The sequence below is a fragment of the Eptatretus burgeri genome, chromosome 11 (genome assembly GCF_056783735.1).
Source record: "Eptatretus burgeri isolate ZD-2024b chromosome 11, Ebu_testis_v1, whole genome shotgun sequence".
Classification (NCBI taxonomy): domain Eukaryota; kingdom Metazoa; phylum Chordata; class Myxini; order Myxiniformes; family Myxinidae; genus Eptatretus; species Eptatretus burgeri.
Window position 1 is genome coordinate 79,172,491 of NC_140971.1, and position 27,919 is coordinate 79,200,409.

The 27,919-nt window shown below is 43.7% G+C and overlaps 1 protein-coding gene across 5 annotated transcripts in view; it reads right to left on the bottom strand.

Moving 5' to 3' along the window:
- The window catches only part of DTNB (dystrobrevin beta), a 218,487-nt gene that overhangs the window by 13,545 nt on the left and 177,023 nt on the right, over nt 1-27,919 (bottom strand). For all 5 annotated transcript variants that reach the window (XM_085847130.1, XM_085847131.1, XM_085847134.1 and 2 more), the window contains exons 10-13: nt 18,943-19,029; nt 2,502-2,595; nt 2,210-2,295; nt 300-413 (exon numbers count right to left, since the gene is read on the bottom strand). In XM_085847130.1, coding sequence (XP_085703256.1) covers nt 300-413; nt 2,210-2,295; nt 2,502-2,595; nt 18,943-19,029 — 381 coding nt within the window. The remainder of the gene's footprint in view (nt 1-299; nt 414-2,209; nt 2,296-2,501; nt 2,596-18,942; nt 19,030-27,919) is intronic.

A 27,919-nucleotide genomic window follows, 5' to 3' on the forward strand; every position in this document is an offset into this window, starting at 1 on the left:
ACCAACAACTCCCAACATGAGGTCTTTCAAAGGCCTCACCTCATATGGGTAATGACAAGTCTAACTGACTCTGGACTTGCTTAACCTTACACAGGATCTATTAGAAGGGTATAATATGCTCAACATGAAAAAAAATTTGAGAGTGTGCACCAGGCTGTTCTTGTATTTAGAGAAGTTATAGATCAAGAGCAACATGATCCAGCAAAGAAGCGAATATTGGAATTTCACTCTTTGTGTAGCTCTTTTATGTCTGCAGATTCTTGCCACATCACAAATCCTGGAGTTATCACACCTCTCACCTCAGCAGCTTGAGCTCAGCCAGCAATGTGGGGTTCTGCTGCTCTTTGTCTGGTGTTGAACGTGAAGCTTTTTCATGTTCCAGTCGCAGACGTTGGATTTCCTGCAAAATCTCCCTGCCAACCCAACAAGCAAACTCGAGTTATCCCATGCGGAATTAAGAACACACAGCACAAGGCAACGAAAAGATGATGCAAGTTTCTGCAGGTCTCAGACTAATTTCAAGAGCATACCTGCATCAGTCAGTTACTGAAGTTTCACCACTTTTTGGCAACACAACAAGTGTCAGACAACATCCTCAAAACATATTTGGATATATTGTACTGCATATATGTCATGGAAATATAACTCTTGCGGAGTCAAGGGCTGGCAATGGGATGATGTGGGAATTGACAAGAGGAAGGGTCCATAAAAATCAAAAATCGACCCCCAAAAACAACAACAACAACAACAACAACAACAACAACAACAACAACATCAACACGGAGCTCTTGTAGACCTGCCACATGTCACAGGTAAAAACAACAAATACAACAATCAATTGAAGATTGGGCTTGAATCACCATCCACTGGAATGCCGTGATGTTACTGGAATAGTGAACGCTTTAACAAAAGTCCACTTTTGAGTGGGCCAAATGGCAAAAAAGGAAAAGTTGTAAATAAATTTGAATGCCTTAAGCAGAACTGTAAGACATTGTTAATTAGGTCTATGATAGGTGATGATGCGCGAAGTGATGAAAGAGGAGATTGGAAACGAAAAAACACAGACAGGCAGGCACTGTCCTTTTATTTATTCAGATTATGCCAAACATTTCTTATTTTGGAGGAAAAGGACAAATAAATAGCTTTGCGGTGAGTAAAACCTAAAAAGTTTATGGTTTCTTACCTTTTAATGGGATCCTGAATTTAAATTTGAGTTATCTTACAAGGACCTTCAATACAGGAGACCAATAGGCTCATCAAGCTTGTGCAACAGTTGCTAACCTATGGTTGTTAATCCATGCTCTTTCCTTTTTAAATGCAGAGCATCAAACAAGGAAGCAGCAGGTGCCAATTTTAAAAGTCTTTGCTATGACTCGATCGGAATTTGAACCGCCGACATTCCAGACTCAGAGCGGATGCTCTAACCATTACACCACCAAATCTGGTTGTTGATTTAGTTGATTTCAAGTTTTCTCTACCCTTGCGTTCTCAACCCTGATATGCATACGAACCTTCCCCAGCCTGCATTCACTGTCGCCATTGTTCACCAAAACGTTCTGCAAAGCATATGATGTCACGATGGAAACATTTTACGCATGGGAAAGTTATTAAATAAAGAGCAGACTGACTGAATAGTCTTCTCTTTACTTAATAACCATTTTTTTTTATCCACCATCGAACTTCTAATGCACTTTGAATTTAATTAATTTCTTAATTCCAAATTGATTTCCAATCCACTTTTCAAAATCAAATTTGGTACGAAGGGACAGTGAGCACTCTTTGGCTTGTTTGGATTTCCCATAATATAGCGACTGTTCTTTACCCCACTTGTTGCTCAAATCCCATAAATTACCAATGAGGTAATGACAACTCCAATTGACTCTGGACTTGCTTAGCCTGACACAGGACCTATTAGGAAGGTATAAATATGATCATTGTGAAATAATCGGGTCAATCAGAACAAGGGTTATTAAAAAAAAAAAATGTTTTTTAATCCTTCAAATTGAATATTGTTTGGAGGCAAGCTCACAATGTGCTTATGTTGAGATCAGCAGACACACAATTACCCATGGATATACTTGCTCACCTATACCCTAAACGCACTTATGTACATTCCTGACTCCATCCAAAAGTCGATTGTATGCTTTTTTGCAAAGCAGATGTGATTGTCGACAGAGTTCCCGTATCTGAGTGTTTGTGCCATTCTCACTTGTTCTTGTTCTCCAGCTCAGCAATCAACTGTCTCTGCTGCTTATTGGCATCCGTGTTGACAGCGAGTTCTGCTGGCATTCGTTGCTGAAACAAAAGGACAAAAAGGAGAGGGCACACCAAGTAAAGACTATGTCTGGCCTTTCATGGGTGATCTTCTCGAAGATAGTAACTTGAGATCTGCTCAGTATGCCAATGAGGCAGAGGTGATATTTTATACATATAATCAGTTGATTAGGAAGAGCAAAATATTAAATAAGGGAAGTTATTCTTTTGGTAAAGCTGTTCCGTACACTTGTAGCTTCAGCGGCGAGGCGGGCAGCGTAACGGGCAATCAACCGATGTTCCTCATCTAGCTTTCCAGGGCTGTCCAGGACATTGTTGGGGCTGTGGAAACATGGGTCATGACAGAATCGCAAAATGAGGCAAAGCCATAATGTGAGGTTAACCAGCTCGAGGTGGATTCAAACACATCAATGCATGATAATGATACAAGTACAAGAAAAGGAAATAAAGGAAGAGGTTATTTGGCACAGCACACCTGCACCATATCCATATCTCATCTATTTCCTCAATGTAATCTGTTTACTTATCTCGATTTACTATTATTTAACAAGTTGGGTCACCCGATCAATATCAGGTTATTTGCACCGTAGTAAACATCAAGAAGATTGTTGTTTACAGCTGGATCAAAAATGAACTCAGGAGTGCAACACGACAACGATGGGCCGAATGGCTCCTTCATGTCCTTGTTTTATGTCGTACAGGATTGTGAGACCACTTGTTACACTCCATGTAGTCTGGCAGAGCCTGTGTACTCTATTTTTTTGTGTACAGTCAATGCTTGTGGAAGAGCGGGAACACAGAATGGATCATGACGCAACATAACAAAAGGAACAGCAGAAAGAGAAGTCGGAAATATGAACAATAGGGCCGAGGGAAAAAATGAACAGAGATGGACAAACAAGGGATGCGCGGTTAAGGATGAGACGTAGAGGAGAAGGCAGGAAGTGGATAAGATGGACACAGAAGCAAAACTAAAGGGGGAGCACTCGGTAGAGTGCAAAACTTCTGCCGCCAATACTGCGAGGTCACTCAAGTGAACCTGATATCCTATTCATTCAATTTGATGTCAACAGTGCTCACAGAGTTATAGTTTGCAACTTTCCCTTTTACTTTTAACTTTCACATACTCAATTCAATCGTCATAAATAGATTCCTTGAGACAGAAATTGATTTTACGCGGGTATATCCACCTGAAGTTCCAAAATCAGCCGCAATTATAATTTTGGCATGTTTTTTTTGTAGGAAATCACTTATAACATGTAGAAATGCAAAAAAAAAAAAAAAAAATCGAAATTTTGTTGAAAAAAAAGTTGCAAAATAATTTTTTTTCTCTAACAATTTTTTTTTTTGGGGGGGGGTGGAAATCACTTAAAACATGTAGAAATGCAAAAAAAAATAAAATTCAAATATTTTTTCAAAATGGCCGCCATAGCGGCCATATTGGATTTTGGACCAAGTCCAAAATCTAATGGCATGATCCTTGGACCATACCGAATCCCCCCACCAAGTTTCGTCGAAATCCGTCGAGGAGTTTTTCCGTAATACTGTTCACAAACAAACAAACAAACAAACAAACAAACAGAAAGGGGTGAAAACAGTAACCTCCGATCTCGATGGCAGAGGTTAACTCGAGGGGGAGCACTCGGGAGAGTGCAAAACCTCCGCCGCCAATACTGCTGGGTCACTCAAGTGAACCTTATATCTTATTCATTAAATATGACGTCGACAGTGCTGACAGTTATAGTTCTTTTCTCCAACATTTTTTTTTGGGGGGGGGAGGGTTGGAAATCACTTAAAACATGTAGAAATGCAAAAAAAAAAAATTTTTTCAAATATTTTTTTCAAAATGGCCGCCATAGCGGCCATATTGGATTTTGGACCAAGTCCAAAATTTAATGGCATGATCCTTGGACCATACCTAACCCTCCCACAAAGTTTCGTTGAAATCCGTCGTGGAGTTCTTCCGTAATACTGTTCACAAACAAACAAACAAACACATAAACAAACTTGAGGGGGAGCACTCGGGAGAGTGCAAAACCTCTGCCGCCAATACTGCTGGGTCACTCAAGTGAACCTTATATCTTATTCATTAAATATGATGTCAACTACTGACAGAGTTATAGTTCTTTTCTCCAACATTTGTTTTGGGGGGGGGGGGGATTGGAAATCGCTTAAAACATGAAAAATGTAAAAAAAAAAAAATTGAAATTTTGTTGAAAAAAAGTTGCAAATTTTTTTTTTTCTCAAACATTTTTTTTTTGGGGGGGTTGGAAATCACTTAAAACATGTAGAAATACAAAAAAAAAATCTTTTTTTGGGGGGGTAACAATTTCTTTTGGCGGGGGTTGGAAATCACTCAAAACATGTAAAAATGCAAAAAAAAGTAAAAAAAAATTCTTAAACAATTTTTTTGGGGTCAGGTCAGGTCAGGTATGGGAGCATGTGCCAGAACAGCGCGTCGTGCCGTCCACTTTCCGCCGGTACTCCAGGGGCCTCTGTCTGGCCATCCCCCAGGCAGATGCCAGGCCCAACCCCATCTCCTTGAGATGATGGTCAACCTGCTGCAACCACGAGGCACGTGGTCGGCCCACTGGCCTCCTCCACTCACGAGACTCCCCCGCAGAGAGAATCTGGTGAGCAGGATCAGCGTCAGGAAAACGAGCCACATGTCCATACAGCCGCAACTGATGCTCACGGACCATGCAGGAAACAAATCTCATCCGAGTCTCTCTCAGCAGCCGCTCGTTGGACACAAAATCCGACCAGCGATAGCCAAGGATTCTCCGAAGAGACCTGGTACCAAAGGAATTAAGTCTCCGTCTCAGATCCTTGGTCAGAGTCCAAGTCTCGCATCCATAGAGCAAGACTGGAAGCAACAAGGACCTGAAGACTCGGACTTTCGTCCTCCCGCACAGGTACCGGCAGCGCCAAATCCCATGATCCAGTGAATCCATGACTCCGCAGGCCCGACCCAGACGTCTATTGACCTCTGACTCACAGCCAGCAGAGACATGAATATCACTGCCAAGGTAAGTGAATCTCTCCGCGACCTCAACATCCTCACCACAAACAGACACAGACAGGACAGCAGCATCCAAGATGTCACCGAAAGCCTGGATCTTAGTTTTGACCCAAGAAGCCCGTAATCCCAGCGGCTCCGACTCCTCATTCAGCACCTCGAGGGCCCCCAAAAGGATATCTAAAGTCTCCGCAAAGATGACTGCATCATCTGCAAAATCAAGGTCCGAGATCTTGACATTCCCAAACGATGCACCACAGCTTGATCTCTCCGACATCCTCCCTAAAATCCAGTCCATACAAGTGCTGAAAAGTGTGGGGGCCAGTACACACCCCTGACGAACTCCAGTAACAACTCGAAATAAGTCAGAGATGGTACCACCACACTTCACAGCACTCTCAGTACCAGAGTAGAGTTCAGACATCAGATCGATGAGTTTTGGTGGCACCCCACGAAGACCAAGAATCCTCCAGAGGGCATCCCGATTCACTGAATCGAACGCTTGACAGAGATCAACATAGGCTGCAAGCAGCCCCTGCCGAAACTCTCGTCTGCGTTCAGTGAGGACACGAAGAGCAAGGATACGGTCAATCCTTGACCTCTTTGGTGTAAAGCCTGACTGCTCTGGATGCTGGTGCTCAAGCAGATGAGGGCGAACCCTATCAAGAATTATCCGAGCAAAGACCTTGCCCGGCACTGAGAGCAGCATCACCCCTCGGTAGTTGTTGCAGTCTTGGCGATCACCCTTCTCTTTCCAGAGAGGAACAACAAGGCCCCTCTTCCAATCAGTTGGGATGATGCCTGTGTTCCAGGCAGAGCACAAAACTGCATGCAACGACAGGAGTGCAGCATTTCCACCAGCCTTGAGAAGTTCAGCATGGATGCCACAGATCCCTGGAGCTTTGCCCCGTTTCAACCGGTTCACCGCAGCCCGTGTTTCCACAAGCGAAGGTGGACCACAGTTGATTTGAGGGTCAGCAACAGGGATTGTAACACCCTTGACGTCCAACTCGACAGCTGGGGGATCAGCCTGGTACAACCGCTTAAAGTAACCGGCCCAGCGGGCCTTCACTTCAGACTCCTCTGTCAAGAGCCTACCACTCTCTGCTCTAACAGCAGTTCTCCGAGGGATGAGCTTGGATGAACGCAATGCGCGAATTCCCCTGTAAGCGGGACGAGAATCACCTGTCCACAGGTGATGCTCTACCCCTTCACAGATTCCTCGCACATAGGCCTCCTTGTCCACCCTCAGTGCACGTACAGTTTTACGCCTCAGCTCCCTGAACAGCTCAGCTCTGCCATTCAGCCTGGCCCTGCGACTCTGGTCAATGGTATCCAATTATTCCCTTGAGAGACAAAATTCTTCTTTGCCCTGCGGTGAGCTCCAAGGCATCCACCGGCAACATCAAGGACGGTGGTCTTGAAGGCGCTCCACAACTCTTCAGGACCCCCCAAAGCACCCAGACCCCCCAAGTGTCCACTCAGCCTGTTCGCAAACTCCTCAGCTACTCTCTCATCCCTGAGCTTGGCAACATCCAGCCTAGGCTGGGATGGTACCATTCTCCAGGATTTAAGGTGCAGCTTTAGAGTTGCTACAACAAGCCTGTGGTCAGTATTGAGGAACTGAGCACTCCGGTAGACCCTGTAGTTCTGGATCATCCTCCAGTGACCGTCAATGAGGACATGGTCAATCTCCTTTGCCGCACTGCCAGCGTTGGAATACCAGGTCCAGCAATGAGCTTGTGGGCGCTGAAACCATGAACCAGCCACCCTAAGTCCATGACTTCTTGCAAAGTCAAGGAACTTAGTGCTATTCTGGTTCATAGTTCCTGACCCATGGGGACCAATACACATCTCATAACCATCCCTATCAGTTCCAGTCGATGCATTGAAATCCCCCAAGACTAGAAGTGTATCTCATCTGGGGCACTGATCAACCAGACTCTAGCGTGGCGTAGAATGCATCCTTCACGGTGAGATCACTCGCCTCAGTCGGAGCATAAACAGAGACCAGGGAAATGACACCTAAGGAGTGATGAATCCTTGATCTCATAATACGCTCGTTGACCGGTGTGACCTCAATTATTATTGTGGTCAGCTGATTGGACACAGCCACAGCAACTCCTTGGGTATGGCAACCATCAGAGCGACCAGACCAATGGTAGGTGTAACCACCCACCATTATCTCGCCGCAATCCAGTCTCCGAACCTCAGAGAGAGCTGCAATCCCGATGTCCAAACGCTTGAGCTCAGATGACATCAGAGACAGGTGATCATCCTCTCTTAGGGATAGGACATTCCAGGCACCCACCTGAAGGGACCGCCTCAGGTTAACCCAAGGAGACCGCCGTCTGGTGGACGACACCTCAGCACCACTCTGACACACTCTCCCGTAATCTGACCCAGGGATGGTTTTTTTTTGGGGGGGGGTTGTTGGAAATCACTAAAAACATGTAAAAATGCAAAAAAAACAATTTTTTCTCTATTTTTTTGGGTGCGGGTTGCAATTGGGGGGGGGGGTTGGAAATCACTTAAAACATGTAGAAATGCAAAAAAAAAAAAATTCTCTAACAATTTTGGGGGCTCAATTTTTTTTGTTGGCAAGGGGGTTGGAAATCACTTAAAACATGTAGAAATGCAAAAAAAATTCTTTTTGGGGGTGGGTAAAAAAAATTGGGGGGAGGTTGGAAATCACTTAAAACATGTAGAAATGCAAAAAAAAAAATTCTCTAACAATTTGGGGGGGGCTCAATTTTTTTGTTGGCAAGGGGGTTGGAAATCACTTAAAACATGTAGAAATGCAAAAAAAAAAAATTCTTTTTTTGGGGGTGGGTAAAAAAAAATTTGGGGGGGGGGGAGGTTGGAAATCACTTAAAACATGTAGAAATGCAAAAAAAAAAAAAATTCTCTAACAATTTTTTTGGGGGGGCGGGGTAAAGAGGGTAAAATCCAGGCTGTCCAAATGGGGGAAAAGTTGGAAAAGTCTAACAATCTAACAATAACAAAAAAAATCCAAGTCCAAAATTTAATGGCATGATCCTTGGACCATACCTAACCCCCCCCCACCAAGTTTCGTCGAAATCCGTCAAGGAGTTTTTCCGTAATACTGTTCACAAACAAACAAACAAACAAACAAACAGAAAGGGGTGAAAACAGTAACCTCCATCCATCTTCTAAGATGGCTGAGGTTAACAAACAAACAAAAACAGAAAGGGGTGAAAACAGTAACCTCCATCCATCTTCGAAGATGGCGGAGGTTTATAAGGGGTGGGGGTTAACGGGTGTAGAGAACATCATGAATTTGGACCCCACAGTGATGGAGGATGACATGCAGGGAGCGGATGTGATGACTCTCCAGGCCATGATGAAAGAAATGATGATAAAAATGGATGAATAAAGGAATGGAATAGAAAACAAAATTGAGGAACAAATGAACGAACAAAATAATGAAGTGAGTAAACAAAGGAATGAATTGAGTAAACAAATGAACAAAATGAAGAAGGGAATAACACCGGTACTGGGGGCACGAATTGATGGAATAGAGGAAAGAATGAAGCTCCAAATGGAGGGCAGACTGGCAAAATTTGAGAAGAAATTGGAGACTTAATTTAGGGAAAGGGAGGAAAAAATGGCATCAAAATTAGACCAACAACGGAAAGAAATGAGGAGATTAGAAGAGGGTAAAATCCAGGCTGTCCAAATGGGGGAAAAGTTGGAAAAAGATATTGGGTCAACAAATAAAAGAAATGACGAAATAAATAAGGACCTGGAAGGCTATCACACTGATGTGGATGTCAGAATGCAACGGCAGGTAGAGGAAATGGGATTTTGTAAGCACCAGGTTGGTGGTTTGGCTAAGGAGGTGCAAAAGTTGGAAACTCGTGGAATAGAACAAGAGCGGGTGTTAGTGGATAAAGGCTAATTGGGGCCACAATTGGCTGGGGAAAGGATGGAAGAGATGTTACTGGAGCGGAAAAACACTTGGGACAATGCCATCAAGGGAGAGGTGATAGAACCAAAAGTTTCTGTTATTCTCATTGGTGACGTTGATGGTTCTGTTGAGACCATGCCTGGGCTGATTGACTCAGACAAAACCAAGACTGAAGTTAAACTGGACTTGCTGCACTTTGACAATGGGGATGTTACTGAAAAGGGGCAAGCAGATTTGGAAGAGCCAATGTTTGAACCATTTGCGGAACATGTAGTAGAGGAGAGCGACAGTAACGTTGACATTTCAAGTACCACACAAGTGCCTGATCTTGAAACCATTGAAAGTGAGCTTGCTGATGTAAACACTGGAGAGAGAATTGCCCAATTTGAAAAAGTGCAAGGCGATTTAACAGTCATAGATGGGCCTCTCGAGGAAGAGCAGGATGCTTGTCAAATGGACAAGTGGGAAAGTGATGTTTTTGAAAATAATTTGCAGAACCAATCTCAGAGTTCAGATTTGGATCGTAGTTGTGAAGGCCAATTACTCAGTTTGTGAATCTTGTGGAAGTGATGCCAAGGAAGAAAGAAGGTTGTGATGAGTTTGGTGCTTCTCACTGTTGTGATGCAGATGGTACAGCTATAGTTGAGAGTGGATCTACGGGAATGCTTGTTGATGATTGTACAGTAGGGAAGGACACATTTGATACTCTGAAGGAAAATAACGTTGAAGTTGCAAAGGTGCTGGGTGAGGAAAGTGATCTTCCTGAAGCATTGCTTCCTGAACGTGGCACTGACAAGAAGGCAAGCCTTGAAGCTTATTTTGTTGAGCCAATATTGGAGCAATCCCAAGAAAAATGTGTTGAGGAGGAGAGTTGCAGCAGCTGTGGCTTCCTGTTGGTTGAGCGGGAGGCTCATCTTGAATCAAGCCATGGTGAGTCAAGTGCAGGTTTTGAATAGAAACATGTCCGCATTTGCGTCATGGGCACCCACAGAGAACAAGGTGCCAACACCTTCTGGAATGTTGCAGGCACTTTCTCCTTTTCCAGCAACTCTGTTCTCAGCTGGAAGTTCTGCAATTTGTTCCACAAGCTTTTGCACAATGGACGCTCCAATGTTCTGCAGGATTCCTCACTTCAAGTTACTCGACTAAAGGAACTTGGTTGCATGTGGAACCACCGTCATTACCATTGCGGTTGGCTTGTGGACACCTGCATCATGTTGATCATGGGGAAAGTTGACTTCCACATTGAGCAGCCGGTTTTTCCACCTGGCTTTGTGGTGATGGACAGGGAGTTTTGCGCTGTGGGAGAGAGTGGCATTGGCACCATTTTTTGGCTGACAGTGGAGGTGTTTGCCTCTATGGACAGTGAGCTCAGCCCTTTTGAAGCAGGTTTTGCATCTTTGGATCTATAACGCACTGTATCCATGACACAGGCTGGACAGTGTTGTCTGGCACCTCTCACCCAGGTTATATCAGATCCGAGTCTCCTCGTCTTCCATCCCATGGAGGTACAACTGTGTTGCAATGGATAGCTGGGGCCAGACACGATGGCGTCTGCGATGGCTGAGCATGTGAGTCCAGTAGTGGTGATTCCAGGTGAGCAAGAGTCAGAACTTGAACCAGAACCAGAACTACAGCCTTTATTGATTCCAGAACCCAGCATTACAGAAGGACTCAATGAAAAATATCTGCTAAAAAAGAGCTTACTTGCTTGCTGAAAGAGTTGGAGTGCCAGGAGAACAGGACATTGCGTACTGAACTGCAGTCATTCAAGAGCGAAGCCTAGAAAGTGGTGAAAAGTCTTCGGGAGAGAGTGCGTGAGCTCGAAGCCGAGTTGGACAGCGATCGCAGCTGTCGGAAGCACGTGCAGGCTGATGCCCAAGTTATGCAAGCTGAATTGGATGGGCTGTGCCGGCAGCACAACAAGTGCTCACGAGAGCTGAAAAGAAAGTAAGAGCAAGTGAACGGTGGTATGGGAAGATGAAAGAGAAAAATAAAGAGCTGCAAGAGGCCAACACACATCTCAACTCACTCCAACTCTCATCGCAGACAGCCGAGCAGATGAGCGGAACAGCCCAGGGTCAGATGATGGTGGTGGAGAGTGAGCAAGAGCAACTGCAGAAAGACTTGGAAGAGCTTAAAAAGATGTTGGTGGGAAGAAAGTTGGAGCTTGATGAACATTCATAGCAGAGTGTATAAGAACTCCAGCTATTGCAGAAACTCTGAGCTGACAAGACACAGGATGAGAGAATTTTGGGTTTACCAGATTGTGGAGGAGGATGCAGGCTTCTGGGAGTAGATGAGAGAAATCTGGGTCTACCAGATCCTGGAGGGGGGTGCAGGTATCGATCCTGCTGTCTCTCGCTAGAAATTATATCAATGCAGTTCCTGTGGCTGACCTGGTTTTCTGGCATCTCATTGAGGTTGCGCTTGAAGTCTTCCACTGCACCCAAGTATCAGCCAGGTTGGTCGACAAGATTTTGGAATAATAGGCAAAATTAGAAGAAAAATAAAAGGGTATGGAGTCCAGAGAGATTGAAAGCAATGAATCCACAGGAGTGAATTGGAAGGGTGTGAAGAAAACTGGAAGGGATGGATGACACTCTTGGATCGGACCAACTTCCAACAGCTTGTACTTAGGGCAAGGTGACTTAATGCTTACTGTCCCAAGGGTTCAGTTTTGCTGGAAATTGGGACATGGGTAATTAGGAAGGGAGCGGGCGAGAGTGACTCAATAGTCAGTAAATTGATCGATTTGGAAACCAGAATTGTCCTGTGGTGTTGATGTCCGTTACATGTCAATAACTGAGTTGTTTTTGGAGAATGAATGTGAATTCATGTCTTTCAATCCTGGCATGTCTTTCAATCCTGACAAATCTCACACTCTCACTATGTCTCTCCGAAAGGACCGTTTGGGAACCGCCCCCCCCCCCCTCCATCTACTTTCTCAACAATCCTCTGGAAGAAGTCCTTTCATTAAAGCTTCTGGGTCTCACTATCTGCCATGATCTTTCCTGGAAAAGCCACATTTCCAACCTGGCCCCCAAAGCCAGTCACCAACTGGGAATCTTCCGTCATGCAAAGTCCTTCCTCGGCCCACCTGAGCTTGTGACCACAAACAAAGCTTTCGTCTGCAGCCTGATGGAGTACTGCTCTCCCCTCTGGGCTTGTGCTCCTGCCTCTCACCTTTCTTGGCTTCACGCTGTAGAAACCAAGGCACTTCGGAGCATTGGGATCTCCCACAATGAGGCTGAGTCTTTGGGCCTCTCACTCTCTCACCGCAGGCAGGTCGGTAGTGTTTCTGTCTTTTACCATCTCCTCTCCGGTCTTGCCCCCCTGCTCTGTCTGTGATTTGTCCCCATGATATTTCCGCAGGGCACTCAAGGTCCGCCAACAACCCCCTTCTGGTAAAAGGACCAAAATCACGAATCACTGCTCACCTTCACTCTTTCATTCCTCTTTTTTCCTGCCTTTGGAATAAACTCCCTCACTCTGTTCAATCCCATTCTTCCCTCCAGGCCTTCAAAACAACTGTTCACCACCACCTCTTATCGTCCCCCATCCAAATCCTCGATCTTTTCTACCCCCGATAATCCACCCCAAACCCATCTCCTTCATATTCTCTGCTTTCCTTCCTGAAAGTCCCGTAGTGTCCATCTTGTATTCCCCATGTTCCCCACCCCATCCCTCTTCCTTCCACAGATCTCCTAACGTCTCTGTTCCCCACTGTTTTGTCCTTCTCATGCCCCTCTTGTCTCATGCTCCCCTTGCTCTGTGTTGTGTGTTGGCTCTCATACGAGCCTTGACAAGGTATACAAAAATATAATAAAAATTATAACATGAAAGGAGGGCATGGCAGTGTAGGAACACAATCACGTTTTTTTTTTTGAATTACAATGTTTGAGAATTGAATGACAGCGAAGGAGGGAATGACAGTGCTGGATTGTGTGGGTGGGAAGATGTGTGGGTCTACAGGAATGGATCAAGCACTGGAGGAGTTGTGACTGCGCCTCTCCCTGAGGTAATTTGTCCCTGGCAGCCGGAAGTGTCTGGAAATGGGACCCGTCGGGAGAGGGTCTGGTTGGGCGACCAATGGTAAGAAGACCCTTGGCGACCCAGTTGAGGCCGAGGGAGCCTGGATGGTGCAGAGATCCCCCCCACCCGGTAAATGGTTCTGGAGGGGGGTCCAGTTGTGTGACCAGTGGTAGGGAGACCTCTGACAAACCAGAAGAGGCCAAGAGAGTCTGGATGATGAGGAGACCCTCTCTGGCAGGACGTACTGCAAAAGAGCTGTTTGGCTGTCAGGGACCGAATAGTTGAAGGGGGGGAGGGGGGCAAAGAAGTCGTAAGTCAGGCGACTTGCTGTTGGACTGCGGGCACCACAACCATAAGCACCCCCACCATCTTGATTGTACGGTACCTCGCCGCTGCCTTGTTGAGGATCACACATGTGTGTAATAACATTTAAGTCATGGTCTTGCGGGATTGGAATGAATGATTTATATTGGGTTTGTATGTGTGAGTGAGTGAGGGAACGTTCACTTGATCCATGTCACTAACCTGTACCAGAGAGACAGGGCCCACAGAAATTTGGATTAGGTAAATTGGGATGGTGCCGCAGGTAACGAGGGATATTGCAGCATCCACCGGGGAACGCAGTCTTTAGAAGGGGTTGTTTAAACGTTAAACAGTTTTGGATAAGGTTTTGTCTCTTACGATAAGTTTTTGTGTGCTTTCTTACATTTTCGACCCGCCCCAGGAGTTAGGAGCGAGGAACCAAGAGTTTGCAAGTGTTTGAATTATTGTGTTGAAGGAGGTAGAACATTAAGGAGAAGAGGTAAGTTAGCTTCGGCTCGCTTCCCACAGCCCCTCCTCATTTATTTCATCGGCCAATTTAGGTGTGAGTCGGTAAGTGGTAAGGCTGGAATGGTAACGCCTGCATTGAACCTTGCCTTTGGAGTGAATTGTTTGACATTCCCAATAAAGCACCCAGCTCAAGATGCTGGGTCCAATCGTTCAAATCCCATCTCTTTCAAATTAAATATTTTTAAGGAAGGAAAAGATTGCAAAATGAATGTGGATGAGACATCATGATCAATATGTGAAAACATTACAACAATACAACCAGCTGGAAGTTTTGTTTTTTAAGAACAAAGACAGTTCGGTAACTGACATTCTGACAAACACCTAACTTTCCCACATTTAAAAGTGTATTTTCACGAAAACTAGCCCTACCCTTTGATATCCATAAAAATTTCAGATTATAATTGTTCATTTCATGCACAGATGCTCGATCTACCTATTATATACTTCCGGTTTTTATTGTAATCTAGATATCCTCCTTTTGGTGAGACTTTGGAAAATAAACGAAACTCTTCCTTCCCAACCGAGTACCCTATTCTGTCGATATTGTTTGATTCCAAGGCTGCTCTAATTGTACTGTTGTGAAGGGACATCCTGCCACCAGATTGAGAGAAAGAAATATGAACCAATGTATGGCAATAATGGCTTCATCAATAGTGGAAGGAAAGCACTGTCATGAATAATTGTAATGACACATCAACTCTACCTGTAAACCACAGAGTTTGAGTGGTGACTCACAACCATCTGAGAAGAGTTTTTTTTTTCCATCACATTCAGCTTTGAAAACCCTCTTGTGTGATACTTTAGAGCAAATAACTGATGAAGTAAGCCCTGTTATAATGAATTGCAAGCGCATGGTAGTGACAAAGACATGAAACAAGCCGGTAGGCAGCAATGGGTCGCCGAGCATGGAAACTATAAGATATAGAGCAAAATGGTACCGACTTTTAAGGTTTTTCGGTTGTTGTTAGGGAACCAAAGCGTCCCTAGCAACCATCACAATTTCCAAAGCACAAGGTCATAAGATGTACCTACCACCCGAGTTTGGTCAAAATCCGCCCACGTTTACTACCAATTATGCTGATGATAAACGAACAGACATCCAAACAAACATCCAATCCAACTGAAAGAATTACTTACAATAAGGGTCACCTATTTCGGCGACCCAATAACAATAAAAATAAAGGAGGCAGGAAGCTCATTTGGCCACCTGTTCAACAATGAGCTGTTGTGTTTGGTTGTGATGGGCGACAGGATTCGACTCATCTTAAAACTGCAATTTGGCCAACAAGAGGTGCTGGATATTGAAGCATGTCATGGAAAGCCGGTTGCGTCATTGCACTTCATCATTATTATGTACCATTCCATACACAGAGTGTTGGTGCTGCCAAAGTAGTTACAAGGGTACATTTCTAGTTGAGTCGCCATTCCGACTCAAGAAGTCAGGGCAGAAATTTGGAATTTGGCCATTTAGATATCCCACGGCGATGGGCGATACTCGTTACGAAGGACACCATGGGATCTTTAACATCCACCAATTCATGCCGGCGGACGAGATGCCCGGTTTAACGTCCATCCGAGGGAGTGGCACACACTTTGATGAAACACCCTGCCTGTGAAATGCCAGGATGACAATTTATAGCTGGGCCAACATATGAACCAAAGCTGGGCCAACATGTGAACCAAAGCTGGGCCAACATGTGAACCTCATAGATAGCTATGAGGTGAGTGTGCGTTTTTCTTAGGCCATAGGCCATCCTGTCAGACTCACCTGCACTTACAGTAGGTTGTGCGTACGAATGATTACATCCGGGATCTTACATTAAACTAGAAGGGCACTCGGAAGAGTGCGTACCTCTGTCACGTAATGACTGATCCACGGATACATATCGGGCCCAATATATTTTTGAAATATCATGCTCCACAGAAGTAAATCGTTTTTGGCCCTATCTCTCAATGATGAAGAATAACTTTAAATATTAAATAATTCTCGTATCCAGATCTGGATTCACATCTTCACCCAAGTCGAACTGATTCGTCCTTGCAACACACCCAACATGTCCACCAAGTTTCATCCAAATCCGTCAACAACTTTTTGAGATATTGTGCTATATATCATTTTAGCCCTATCAATGGTGAAGAATGTCTTTTAAAAATTCTCGTAGTCGGATCCAGATCTTCACCAAAATCTAATCAGTTCGTCCCTGTCACACCTGTCCACCAAGTTTCATCCGAATCCCTTCACAACTTTGAGATATCCTGTACACAAACAAACAGACAAACAGACAGAAAGGGGTGAAAACATAACCTCCTTCACCTTCGGTGGTGGAGGTAATAAGGAGTAGGACATGATGTGCCAGTGCCATGACATTGCATCCAGTTTAAACACCTTCAAGTGACAAAAGTAGCTATAAACCAGAGCGAACTGCAGTTACAATAAGGAGTCATCCATTTATTAAGTATGCAAAATGGTGGAAATCTTGACCATCAATCCCTCCGATTGTTCCCTCTCCTTCCGAACTCGTATGTATTCCCAATCTCCTCTCCCCCCCCCCTTCAATTTTTCCTGAAACCCTCGAACCCTCCATTCTCTCTTCTGTCCCCCCTTATGTCTCTTCCTATTGCCAATTTCAAACGTTAATTGAACATCCTCCCCTCCACCCCTTCTGTGCATGTATAATGAATTATTGGATTCTCATTACCATGGGATGGCAGTTATAAGCACAATTTTAGTTGAACAAAATAAGACCGGTGCTTAGACTGCATAAATCCACGACTTCGTATTCCGCACCTCAACCGTGAAGAGTGTGGAATGTCAGTCTGTTTGTGATTAACCTGATTACATCACAGCTCGATGGCTTACACATTAATTATTAATAATTATCCCTCCCCCCCCCCCCACCTGTTTCATATATGAGCCAATGTAGACTGCCAGGCCCAAACGACATTCTCGACTTTACACAAATTGTACGTCATCTTCAGATATCACTCGCCTGTGTGATAAATTAAATTGCTAGAAGCTAACCCAAAATGGATGGGCTACAAAACATAACTAACCATGATGGTAAACCTCAAGCCGTTGTTATAAGTTGCGCTGAGTTTACTTTTGCGTAGTTGCGTGCTCACGTGATTATATTTTCAAGTCTTTTTGGATCACATTATTGACACCTCCGAGGGTGGAGGATACACCTGCGAGGCAGAAATTTTTGACCCATAATTCAATCTTTATGTAAAAGTACGGGCCTCTCGGGACAAGTAATCGGGCGTGATTAAGCAGACTGATCTAACATCTGAGAAGTTGTGAGTTGTTGACAATCATGATGAAACAATACTCATGGGGGAAAGTATCCTGAGGGAGGGAGGTGAATGGATTCACAGGGAGCTTGACTCCATTCCTGAAACCGAAAATGGAATTTGAAGTGCATCTTCTAAAGATAAGTTGGATCGATTCAATTGAACATAAAGGTCAGTATTTTGACGTACGAGCCAAAATACTGGACCTTTATGTACATACCCGCAGTACCTTTAGGCCCTTTGGAATATCAGTTGTGATTTTCTGGCAAGAAGCTTAGTAAAATGGTGTCGCAGTTTTTGGACAAGCCAGCTGTCCAAATAGGATGGTCCAGGCACAGTGCACTTTCCTTTGAGCCATTTAGTCTGGGTTTGATTCCCAACCCGACTGCAAACTGTCGGATTGGTGTTTCACAGGCAGGACATTACATCACAAGTGTGCCGTCCCTTGGTTGGATCTTAAGTTGGGTGTCGCATCTTCTGGCATGAGCTGAAGGATGTCGAAGATCCCCAGGTGTCTTTTGACGAATAGATAGTAAGTTATTGCTGGCATACTGATCAGATTCCAAAGATTCCTACCTGAACCGACAGGGGGCACCACATCATTGGCATAACCACACTCCCAAGCAATGATGCCACTATATCGGGACTGTATAGTAGAGAATAAGAAAAACTACCTGTCAAACTGTTTGGACTTACTTAACGTCGGACGGTAGGTAGGACTGAGTGAAAATCTCGGATCTATTAATTTATATTTCAATCTCCTTCTGCCAAGTCCCATTAAGTTGGAGTTGGCAGCTCGTATGGCGTATATGCCTGGCCCAATTATTTGGTGAACTGCTGGTCAAGCTTGATAGTCAACAGAAGCTGGTCAGGAATTTGGAATTTGTTTAGGTGGCCAGTGATAACTCGCATACTTTTGTCAAAGGACAGCAGGGATCTTTAGTGTTTACCAACTAATGTTATCAGACAGCTATGCGATTTATTGATGTTCCGCCGGACGGCGCACTTTGTGATGAAAAGCCCTGCTTGCTAAACGCGTTCAGAGAAAAGGTAACCAGCCTGACCTCCTTGGATAGGCCTACCAGTGTTGCCATTCCACACCTTGTGGTTGATTCTTCAAAGGCATCAGACAAACTTGGCATTTCCGATAAAATGCTGTCTATAAAGTAGTAAAACAACAAACTGTTGTGGTTTTAAAAGGCAACTAATGAACAATGCACAACATTGTAATAACACAAGTCTCATCCTTTGAGTGTTTCTCAAAGGTGATTGAAATGGCACAGCATCGATCCGTTACATTCGACAAAACGTTTTCAAGAAAATAAATGGACCTATTGGCTTTGGACGGAATGACTGCTGGTTTCAACTCTCGGCCTGATTAGAAAAACAATTGGCCTGGTATTGTATCGCCTATAAAAGAGTTATGTGAATGCAAATTGCGATAACTTTCCCTTTGCACGCCTCTTTGACAACAATTCTTCCAACCATTCCCATTGCAACACATATGGACAAACATGAAAGTGAAAAGTCACTTACTGTGCCCTTAAGGACAAAAACTTACCTTTTTGTGGGAGTTGGGCTTGGTGAGGACAACAGGGAGGACGTTACAATGGCAGAGTCATTCATGTTGGGCAAAGCACGGGGCGGCCTGTGAAACACAAAACAAATCAATGTATCAACTAAAGCTCACATGTATTGCATTAAAGTGAAACTGTTTGTTCGAGTGAATCTTTCGATGATGTGGAACATTGTCCCCCCCCCCACCACCCCCACACCTTTATCCTTTCTAAGATCCCGTGATCACATGCATGACTTTTTGGGGCATCTCGGCTTGTATTTTATATGTGGCTCCATTGGGTCTAAGTCGAGGCTCTGTGCTGGCTTTCCACGATTCCATTATAGACTTTACACCTTGTATTTAAACCAAGAAGAGACAGCAAGATGGCAAGGTGCACTAACACGCTAGTAGATGAATGTAAGTGTAGTAGTGCAGCATTGTCCAAAATGTCACAAACACCCCTCTATATAAATTAACACATACTACTGTGTGTTTTAGGCACAGGATGCTTGTAGGCACAGCGTATTTATAAAGCATAGGCACAAGATGCTCGCATTCATATAAAATTTCCCAAATACCTACACCACGTACTCTCTCAAACAAACAAACTACAGCTTTCCTATCACACTGTTATTTAACCCTTTCCATGTCCTCACATCATTCAATCGCCGATTTGATTTCTTCACGATACAAAACCGCTAACTTGTTCAACGCCAACAATGATAAGGAAGCCCGGTTATTTGTTAATGTCATTTTTTAGTTTAAATACTCTTAAATGCCTTTGCTAGAAAGGATTGCACACCTTTATCTGGATCTTCTTGGCGTTGAAATCAATCAAATGGGTTTTCTTCTGCATGATTTGCATCTGCCTGGTTACGATTCCATCTGTGTTCATACGTCTGGCTCCCGGCGTGACGCTTGAGAATACATCATTCACGGATGACGGCGGGGTGATCGCAATACATAAAGGCGGCAACGGCTTGTCAGTGGACATAAAAGGGCCCGGTATAAAAGGGATTAGGAAAATTATTGTATCAATAGTTGACACAAAACATATACTCTGCATTGAATGGCAAATGGGAATTATGATTGTTTGAAAAAGGATGGAAGTAAAGTCCAAAACCCTTTCAACCCACCTGGACTATGCCAGTGGAAGGGGGTGGGGAGGGGGGGGCACTGAACCATGTTCGATTTCTGTCAAGGGACCCTCCGTCAATCCACTTGCGGTGGAACGACTTATGTACCATGTGGTTTGGCATCCTAAGGCTGGACACGTCCGCTCAAGAATCACGCTGCACAAACGTGCATTCGTTCCAGGCGAAGGCAAAAATATCACCCTGTAAATGGTGCTGTCAGATTTGCAATGGTCACTCAGATTCAAAACTGTTATATATATATATATATATATATATATATATATATATATATATATATATATATATATATATATATATATATATATATATATATATATATTGAGCTATGAGATGTGAAGATTACTCTGTGCATAAAAACTGCCTCATTAGCTGGTCAGATATACGTAAGAGGAAATACAAGTTGTAAGAAAAGATTCCAGAAAAATGTTCAAATACACATTCTCCAGTTGACGACATTTATAAATGTGTGAGCATGCATTGCTGTGTATATGATATATACATTATTATATTGTGGAATATTGTGTATAGGTGGAAAAGGCGTGAAGGGAGGATCCATAGTCAGATCGTGTTAAGAATAGAATGAACCATGTGATTGTGTTGTGTAGCTTTCCCCTTGCAATAACTATTTGTCCAGAGGTAAGTCACATTATAAGACAGCACAGGACAGGAAGTGTGTGTTAACTTTAAAACAGGATGGAGCAAATTTGTTATGTAAAACCTGCTTTTGAGCAACGCCGGGTGAGGACATGGGCACAAAGGCACAACTGGAAAGCTCATTACTCTTTCGGAGGAAGCAGCATGGAATGTTTGGCAGGTGGACCGCAGGCCATGGTGGCAAGGTGAGCTACAGAGCCTTGGAGAGGGGGAGTAAGAATTTTTATTGGGACTGCCCCGACGGGCAGGATGGCTCAGAAGATGGCATGCCCACAGTCGCGATAAGCCAATGACAGGGACCTGCTGTGTATTACGACGGTCCGCAAGTTTACGAGGGAAAGAGCCGCACTGCGCACGGAAGTTGAGGTTGTGGTTGGAATCGGAATTTTGTAGAGGCAGTATCCCTCTCCTCTTTATTTCTTTGGCTGTCTCTCCTCATTGCCATCCTTCAATCCTGTGCCACACCAGCCCTGTGCCACACCAGCCTTGTGCTGCATAAGCCCTGTGCCACACTAACCTTGTGCCACACCAGCCTTGTACTGCATCAGCCTGCATGACCATACCGGACCCAAAACCAGCTTGCTTGTTCCCCATTGTTGTGAGTTCTGGTATTTATCTTTGGCTTCATCGTGGGTTATTTCTCTCCTTGTCCACAACTTTGTGTGCCCTCTCATCCCTACTTGCGTCTGCCAAACGATTGGTTCATCCATTTTATTGGTAGCATCTTGTCTGCACTTACCCCTCCATTTCTTTTAATAAATCCCATTTTAACTATAACAAATGTTTTTCCACCTTCGGCCTCCCGCATGTTGCGCCGCCAAGTTCGGCCTTGGATTGGAATGATCCTTGGGGTTCTGTAAATGGCCAAAGTGACACTGCAAAGCACAGTGTACTTACAGGGACACCAAGAGTAATGCTTTACCCATTGTAAAAGGTTATTGACATCAAGATAAGGCCAGGTGATTACAAGCTGGGGCTTGACTGTTGCATGAATGGTGGAACTCACTGTGCGAAGAACTGCCCATCAGCGCTGTTGCCAATCCTATACAATGTGCCTGCCTTCAGCATTTTGAGTGCAAACCTCAATCATTAAAAAAATAATTAAAATCATGGAAGTTTAATACGACGAAAGACTTTTTTTCTGTTCTGTGAAATAATCTGCTGCAGGGTTTTCTTTCCTCTTGAGATGATATTCGATCGTCTGTTTAATCAATGGCCAATGATGGTGCTTCCTGTTGTCTTCAGAATCCATAATGACACTCCAAACAGTTGAGTTGATTACAACCAGTTATGGTCAAAATTGTTCAGATCGAGGTGTCCACTCTTTGATATCTGATTATCATTCCCAGTTGGAAATACATGGACCCCTTCCTTTGTGGCATGACGTCATAAAGCTGAATGATGAGACAAATTCGAAAGCTGATGATATTCACAGTTACGCAAATTAGATTGTCAAAAAATGTGTCCTATGACATTTGTTAACTTTGGTAAACATTCTTAATGTGGTAAATAAATAGTTTACATTTAAATAATATATTCTTGGTGCAGATGGGGGAAGAGAGAGAGGGAGAGAGAGGTTGAGGGAGCAAGGTAGGAGAAAACGAGGTAGACTGAGATTGAGATGGGAGGATTGTGTGAGGAGGGATATCCGTAAGGTAGGGGTGGTTGGAGAGTAGAGAGAGTTGGCTGAGGACAGAGGGAGGTGGAGGACTATCGTGGTGAAGGCAGGGCAGAACCTTGGTGCAATCAGACCTCACCCCTTTTAAAGAGAAGAGGAGGAAAAGAAGAAGAAGAAAAAAAACACCTAGGAAATGTACCTGCACTGAATATCATACAGGATATAGGGATAAGGTAGGAGAATATATTATGGAGGAGGGATACAAATGAACCTGAACACCATACTGGAGAGAGGGATGAGGGATACATATGTTAAATAATTATGGTATACTTCATGGTTGAGCTAGATTCACTAAATTAAGGTGCTTCGCCCAATGGTCATCATCACTTTAAGAGCTTGTCTGTCATATGTTAGAAAAAAAAACGAATGTAGAAATTGTCTTTGAGAAAAGGTCTCTGAGAGGGGGGATAAAATGAGAACAATAAATGAACAATAGGTGTCAACAGAGTATCGAAAGACTTCCGTTTTTCATTCAGAGACTGCTTCTGCTGTTAAAAAGCTTTCATATTTTATCATTCAACATTGCATTGACCAGGGGTGACAAGTTCTCGTGAAAAAAGGGGACACCCGAGCATGAGTCACGGGGCCACCATTGGTCCCCTTGTGGAATAAAGGGGCAGCACCTCTTGTGGAGGTCAGGGGGTGAAGCTCCCTGAAGCATGTGAGGTTTAAGTATTTAAATAAGCTTTGAGATTTTAATTATTTAAATATGCCCGAGATGGCTTCGATAGCATGCCAACAATGTCACACTGTGCATGTCCAGACCAGCTATGTCATGGTAATTTCTCATAATGACCAAAATACTGAGAATATAGGACAAATGGCATCCCAGGAAGGGAATAAACAGGAAACAAGACACTTAGGGATACAATTGGACGATCCCGTAAAATATAGGACAGCTGGTCACAGTTCCGTTGACATCTTTTGTCCATTCAGAGTTGTTTAATCTTTCTGTTCTTTGGAAACTATTTCCACAGATGCACATTCTTAAGGCAACCTCCAGAGGATCCTTTTGATCGATGTTGGCCAAAACTGGAGGAGGTGTTTAATGAACAATGGAATAGTTCTTGCTTCACAAAATTGGCCTGGCAGGATGCCCTAGCCGAGAGGTATGCACACTCACCTCAAAGCTGTCTCGTCTGGGTATGAATATTGGCCGAGCCAAAAACTGTCATCCCGGTGTTTCACAGGCAGGGTGATTTTTCACTGTGTGTTCTGTCCCTTGGATGGATGTTAAGCGGGCGTCCCATCTGCTGGCATCAGTTGGTGGATATTAAAGATCCCATGGTGTCCTTTGTGAAGAGTTGGTGAGCTATCGCTGGCACCATGAACAAAATTTCCAAAAGTTCTTGCATTAACCTCACATCCCCCTGTTCCAAGGGAATGAAGTGAAAAAGGGTCAACCCCCTCCCCCTCCCAAGGAGGTCGCTACACCTATTGTAGAGGGTGCCACATGATCTATTGAAGAAGATTGTAACAGGTTATCATACCTGAGTCCGTCATGTCATGACAGAGTCAAAGCGAGCCAGCGCGGAGTAGAGACATGATTGGTCCCCAACATGAAAAAAAATTCCATGAAAGAAAAAAAAAGAAAAAAAAAAAGTTGGCATCCCATGCACAATGATCAAGATGCCAGAAAGGAGAACTTTGTTACATTTCATCAAGTAAACTGTGAGCTGTGTCTCACTAGTCCCCTACATCAACCTTGCCCGAAGCACACTGGACCAAAGCCTCAAATAATGTCAGTTTGATCCTTAACAAGAAAGTTAAGAACAGAAATGAGGTCTCAATGAAGTGATAGACCCATAGACTCAGCTTTATCTTGAGAGATTTCAATAATCTTGAAAGCTTTGGTTTCCACGGCATAAAGCTGAGGAAGATGTGAGGCAGGGAAGCCAGCCCAAAGGGAAGAGCAGTGGATTGGATTGGAGTTCAGGTGTGCCAAAGAAGGACTTTATACGACGGAGGATGCCCAGTCGGTGGCTGGCTTTGGAGGCCAACTTTGAAATGTGGTTTTCCCAAGAAAGATCATGGCTGATAGTGAGACCCAGGAGTTTGAATAACTGAACTTCCTCAAGAGGATTGTTAAGAAAGTAGATAGGAGGGTTTGCCAGACGGTCCTTCGGAGAGAGATGGTGAGAGCATGAGACCTTTTCAGGATTAAAAGACATATTTTAAGTGTTTAAGAAAGACCTGAAGGTCTGATTTCCTGATTCTATCAAGGTCTGAAGTCCCTTCCTGAGTCTATCAAGGTCTGAAGAGAGGGAACAGGCTGTAGTCTGCCTGCCTGAAGGATGTGGGATGTCACGGCAGAGGGTGGAGTCGTCAGCAAATTGATAAAGGGGATTTTCCAGAGAGTCAGAGAGATCATTGATGAAGGTCAGGAATACGACTGGGCCCAGAACACTGCCTTGGGGCACTCCAGCCTTGACAGAGGTCAGAGCCACACGTTGGCAATGAGAGTAGAGGAAGTCTATTTAAAACTTAATTATATACTTCAACACTGTAGAACACAAATTGCCTTTATTTTACTTCCGAGAACCATGCGAGATATTGATATATAGCATGAGAGGGTATAGTGTCGAGGTGAACAAGAGGCAGCCCACATGGCGATGTACGATGCTGATTGACGCTGCGTTCTATGGTGATCAATAAAGCCTCTACCTTCTAAACTGCGACTCACCGTTATCTTCTTACAGAATATAAGGGTGGTGTATAAGAATCCTTCATCAACGCAAAACTTCCATATTTTTTCAACGATGTTTAAAATCATTATTTTATTAAAATTGAAGTATATACCTGAACACTGCACTGGGTATCGTGTTCTACGAACTCCCTAGTTTGTTGTGTGTTTGTCCAACTGTGCTTTGATGTCCATGTATCTCTGCACAAAAAAAATTAGAATAAAGTTAGGTTTCTCTTCATGATTACGTATTACATTGGAGTGAATGAATTACAAGCTGTGCAGGCCTGTGTAGCCATATAATCCATGCTATAGTGTGCAGATGTTACTATTCACAGGTTATTATCCCAGAACCAAATAATATTCAAGGTTCAGTCATCAGCTGGTAAACTTGTAGTAATCGTGTTTTTGGGATCTTAATGGCTTAATCATGGGATCATGTGGAATTAATTCTTAATCATGGGATTAATGGCTTAATCATTTTGGGATCATGTGGAATCTCTTTCGGAGGAATTACGTAAGTTGTAATTGTAAGTTTACGTCTACAGTATTTATAGGGATGGGTTAATTTTTTGTAAACGTGCTGGCTAATTCTTTTCTGTGCATCACGCTCATGGCTTGAGTTTGAGCTTACGTAAAGTAAATTAATGATGACAATTGCAAGGGCTATATTGTTTGGCTAATCCTTTCGAGATTGCATCACCGAGAGAAGGTGTTTTGTACGATCGGGGCTGCCGTGCATCATTCCCTCGGTGAAGGAAATTTGTTTTCCATGAGCATGCTGAGACCCCAGCTGATGACAAATGTCTTTGGACCACTGATAGAACACCTACCTGGGTGGCATTAAATTTATCATTAATTAATATATCAAAGCACAAGTCTTGAAACAGCTATGTACCTGCCGCTCGAAAGATTTCTTCACATATGGCATAAAGGAACTACCACATCAACGTAACAGGTGTGCACTGTACGTGTAGAAGTGGAACACCTTGAAAAATAGGTGAAGGATCATCAACTTACCTGGAGCTTTTGATTTTCTCAAATAAAAAGTCCATGGAAACCTTGAACTACTCATGAATTCAATAATATAAAGATCTTGATATCATCATCGCTAATTTCATTTTGAAAATAAAGAACATCATGGGATTATTAAAAAGTTTCATCCTTTCAGCCAAGTCTAAGACCCACATATGTTAGAAAGCATTTTTTGAACTTTTACGGGTGTATGTGGTTTAATTGTGATGAAAGATACATTATCTAGTTCCGTCAAGTCGTGGCCGACTTCTGGTGACATTGATGATCAGATTTCTCCAAAAATGCCTATCCCGCATTGCTTCGTGGAGCTCTGGCAGAGCTAACATGATTGAAGCCTTCACCCCATCCATCCAGCACGTACAGGGTCTGCTTCTTCCTCTTCTTCCCTCAACCATACCCAGCATGGTTGACTTCTCGAGACTTTCATTTTCTGCACACATGATATCTCCAAATTACGACAGTTTCAGTTTTAGAGTCGGTGCTTCTAATGTACACGATGGTCCAATTAAATCCGTCACTGTTTATCTGTCTGTTGGGTCGCCGAAATAGGTGACCCTTATTGTCAGTAATTCTGTCTGTTTGCTTGGATGTTTGTTCGTTTGTCATCAGCATAATTGGTAGTAAACGTGGGCAGATTTTGACCAAACTCGGGTGGTAGGTACATCTTATGACCTCGTGCTTTGGAAATTGTGATGGTTGCTAGGGACGCTTTGGTTCCTTCAAAATCGGTACCGTTCACGCGAAATCAATTCCGAAAGCCATTATCCCACGTCAGGTTATGAAATTTGGCATGAATGATCTACAGGTGATGCTCTATCAAATATATTCCAGTTTTTGTGATATATGGAATACTTTACTCGCAGTGCCCCCTACAATTCAGGTATGCGCAGAAATTGAAGGCCCCCTCGCGACCAGGTGAGTGCATCGATACGAATGAAACTGTGCAGGTTCATGGTACTCAATGAGTACTACAACTTTGCCTCAGGACATAGTGACCGATTTCGCTTAGGTCAGGGGTCAAAGGCCAATTAGTGCAAAAATCGATAATATGCGAGAGCTGGAGATGCCTTCGCGCCAAATGCTACTCCTCCTCGGGTTATGGTCGGATGGTCATGAAAATTCACACCAATCGTCTGGTCTGTCTGTCTGTTTGTTTGTGAGCATGATATCTCAAAAATATATGAACCAATTTGGAAGAAACTTGGTGCACAAGTTGGGAGTGTGACAAGGATGAACTGATTAGATTTTGGTGAAGATCCGGATGCAGACACGATAATTTTTTCAGCGATTCTCCACCATTTAGAAATAGGGCCAAAAATGGGACATAGCACAATGTTTCAAACAGCTATGTACGTATCAGACGAAACTTGGTGGATGAGTTGGGGAGGTGACAATAACAAGCTGATTAGGTTTTGGATAATGTCCGGATGCAGATCCGGCCTATTCATGTATTAGTTTACAAAACATAAACCATTCAGCTTGGCGGAGGTAATGCGCTCTCCCGAGTGTCGTTCCAGTCGCATATTGTTTAGATATGTGTTCAAGGTCATATCTTGTCGGAGTTTTAGATTTTTTGTTCACCTTTCTCAATTTGACTTGTAGTTTTGCCACAAGGAGTGCATGATCTGTCCCACAGTCTGCAATTGGCAGATCATTGGCAGATTGCACAGCCCTTCTCCATCTTTTGTTGATTAGAATGTAGTCAATCTGATTTCTATGTTGCCCATCAGGTAAAGTCCATGTGTATATACAGTCTACGCTTGGGTTGTTTGA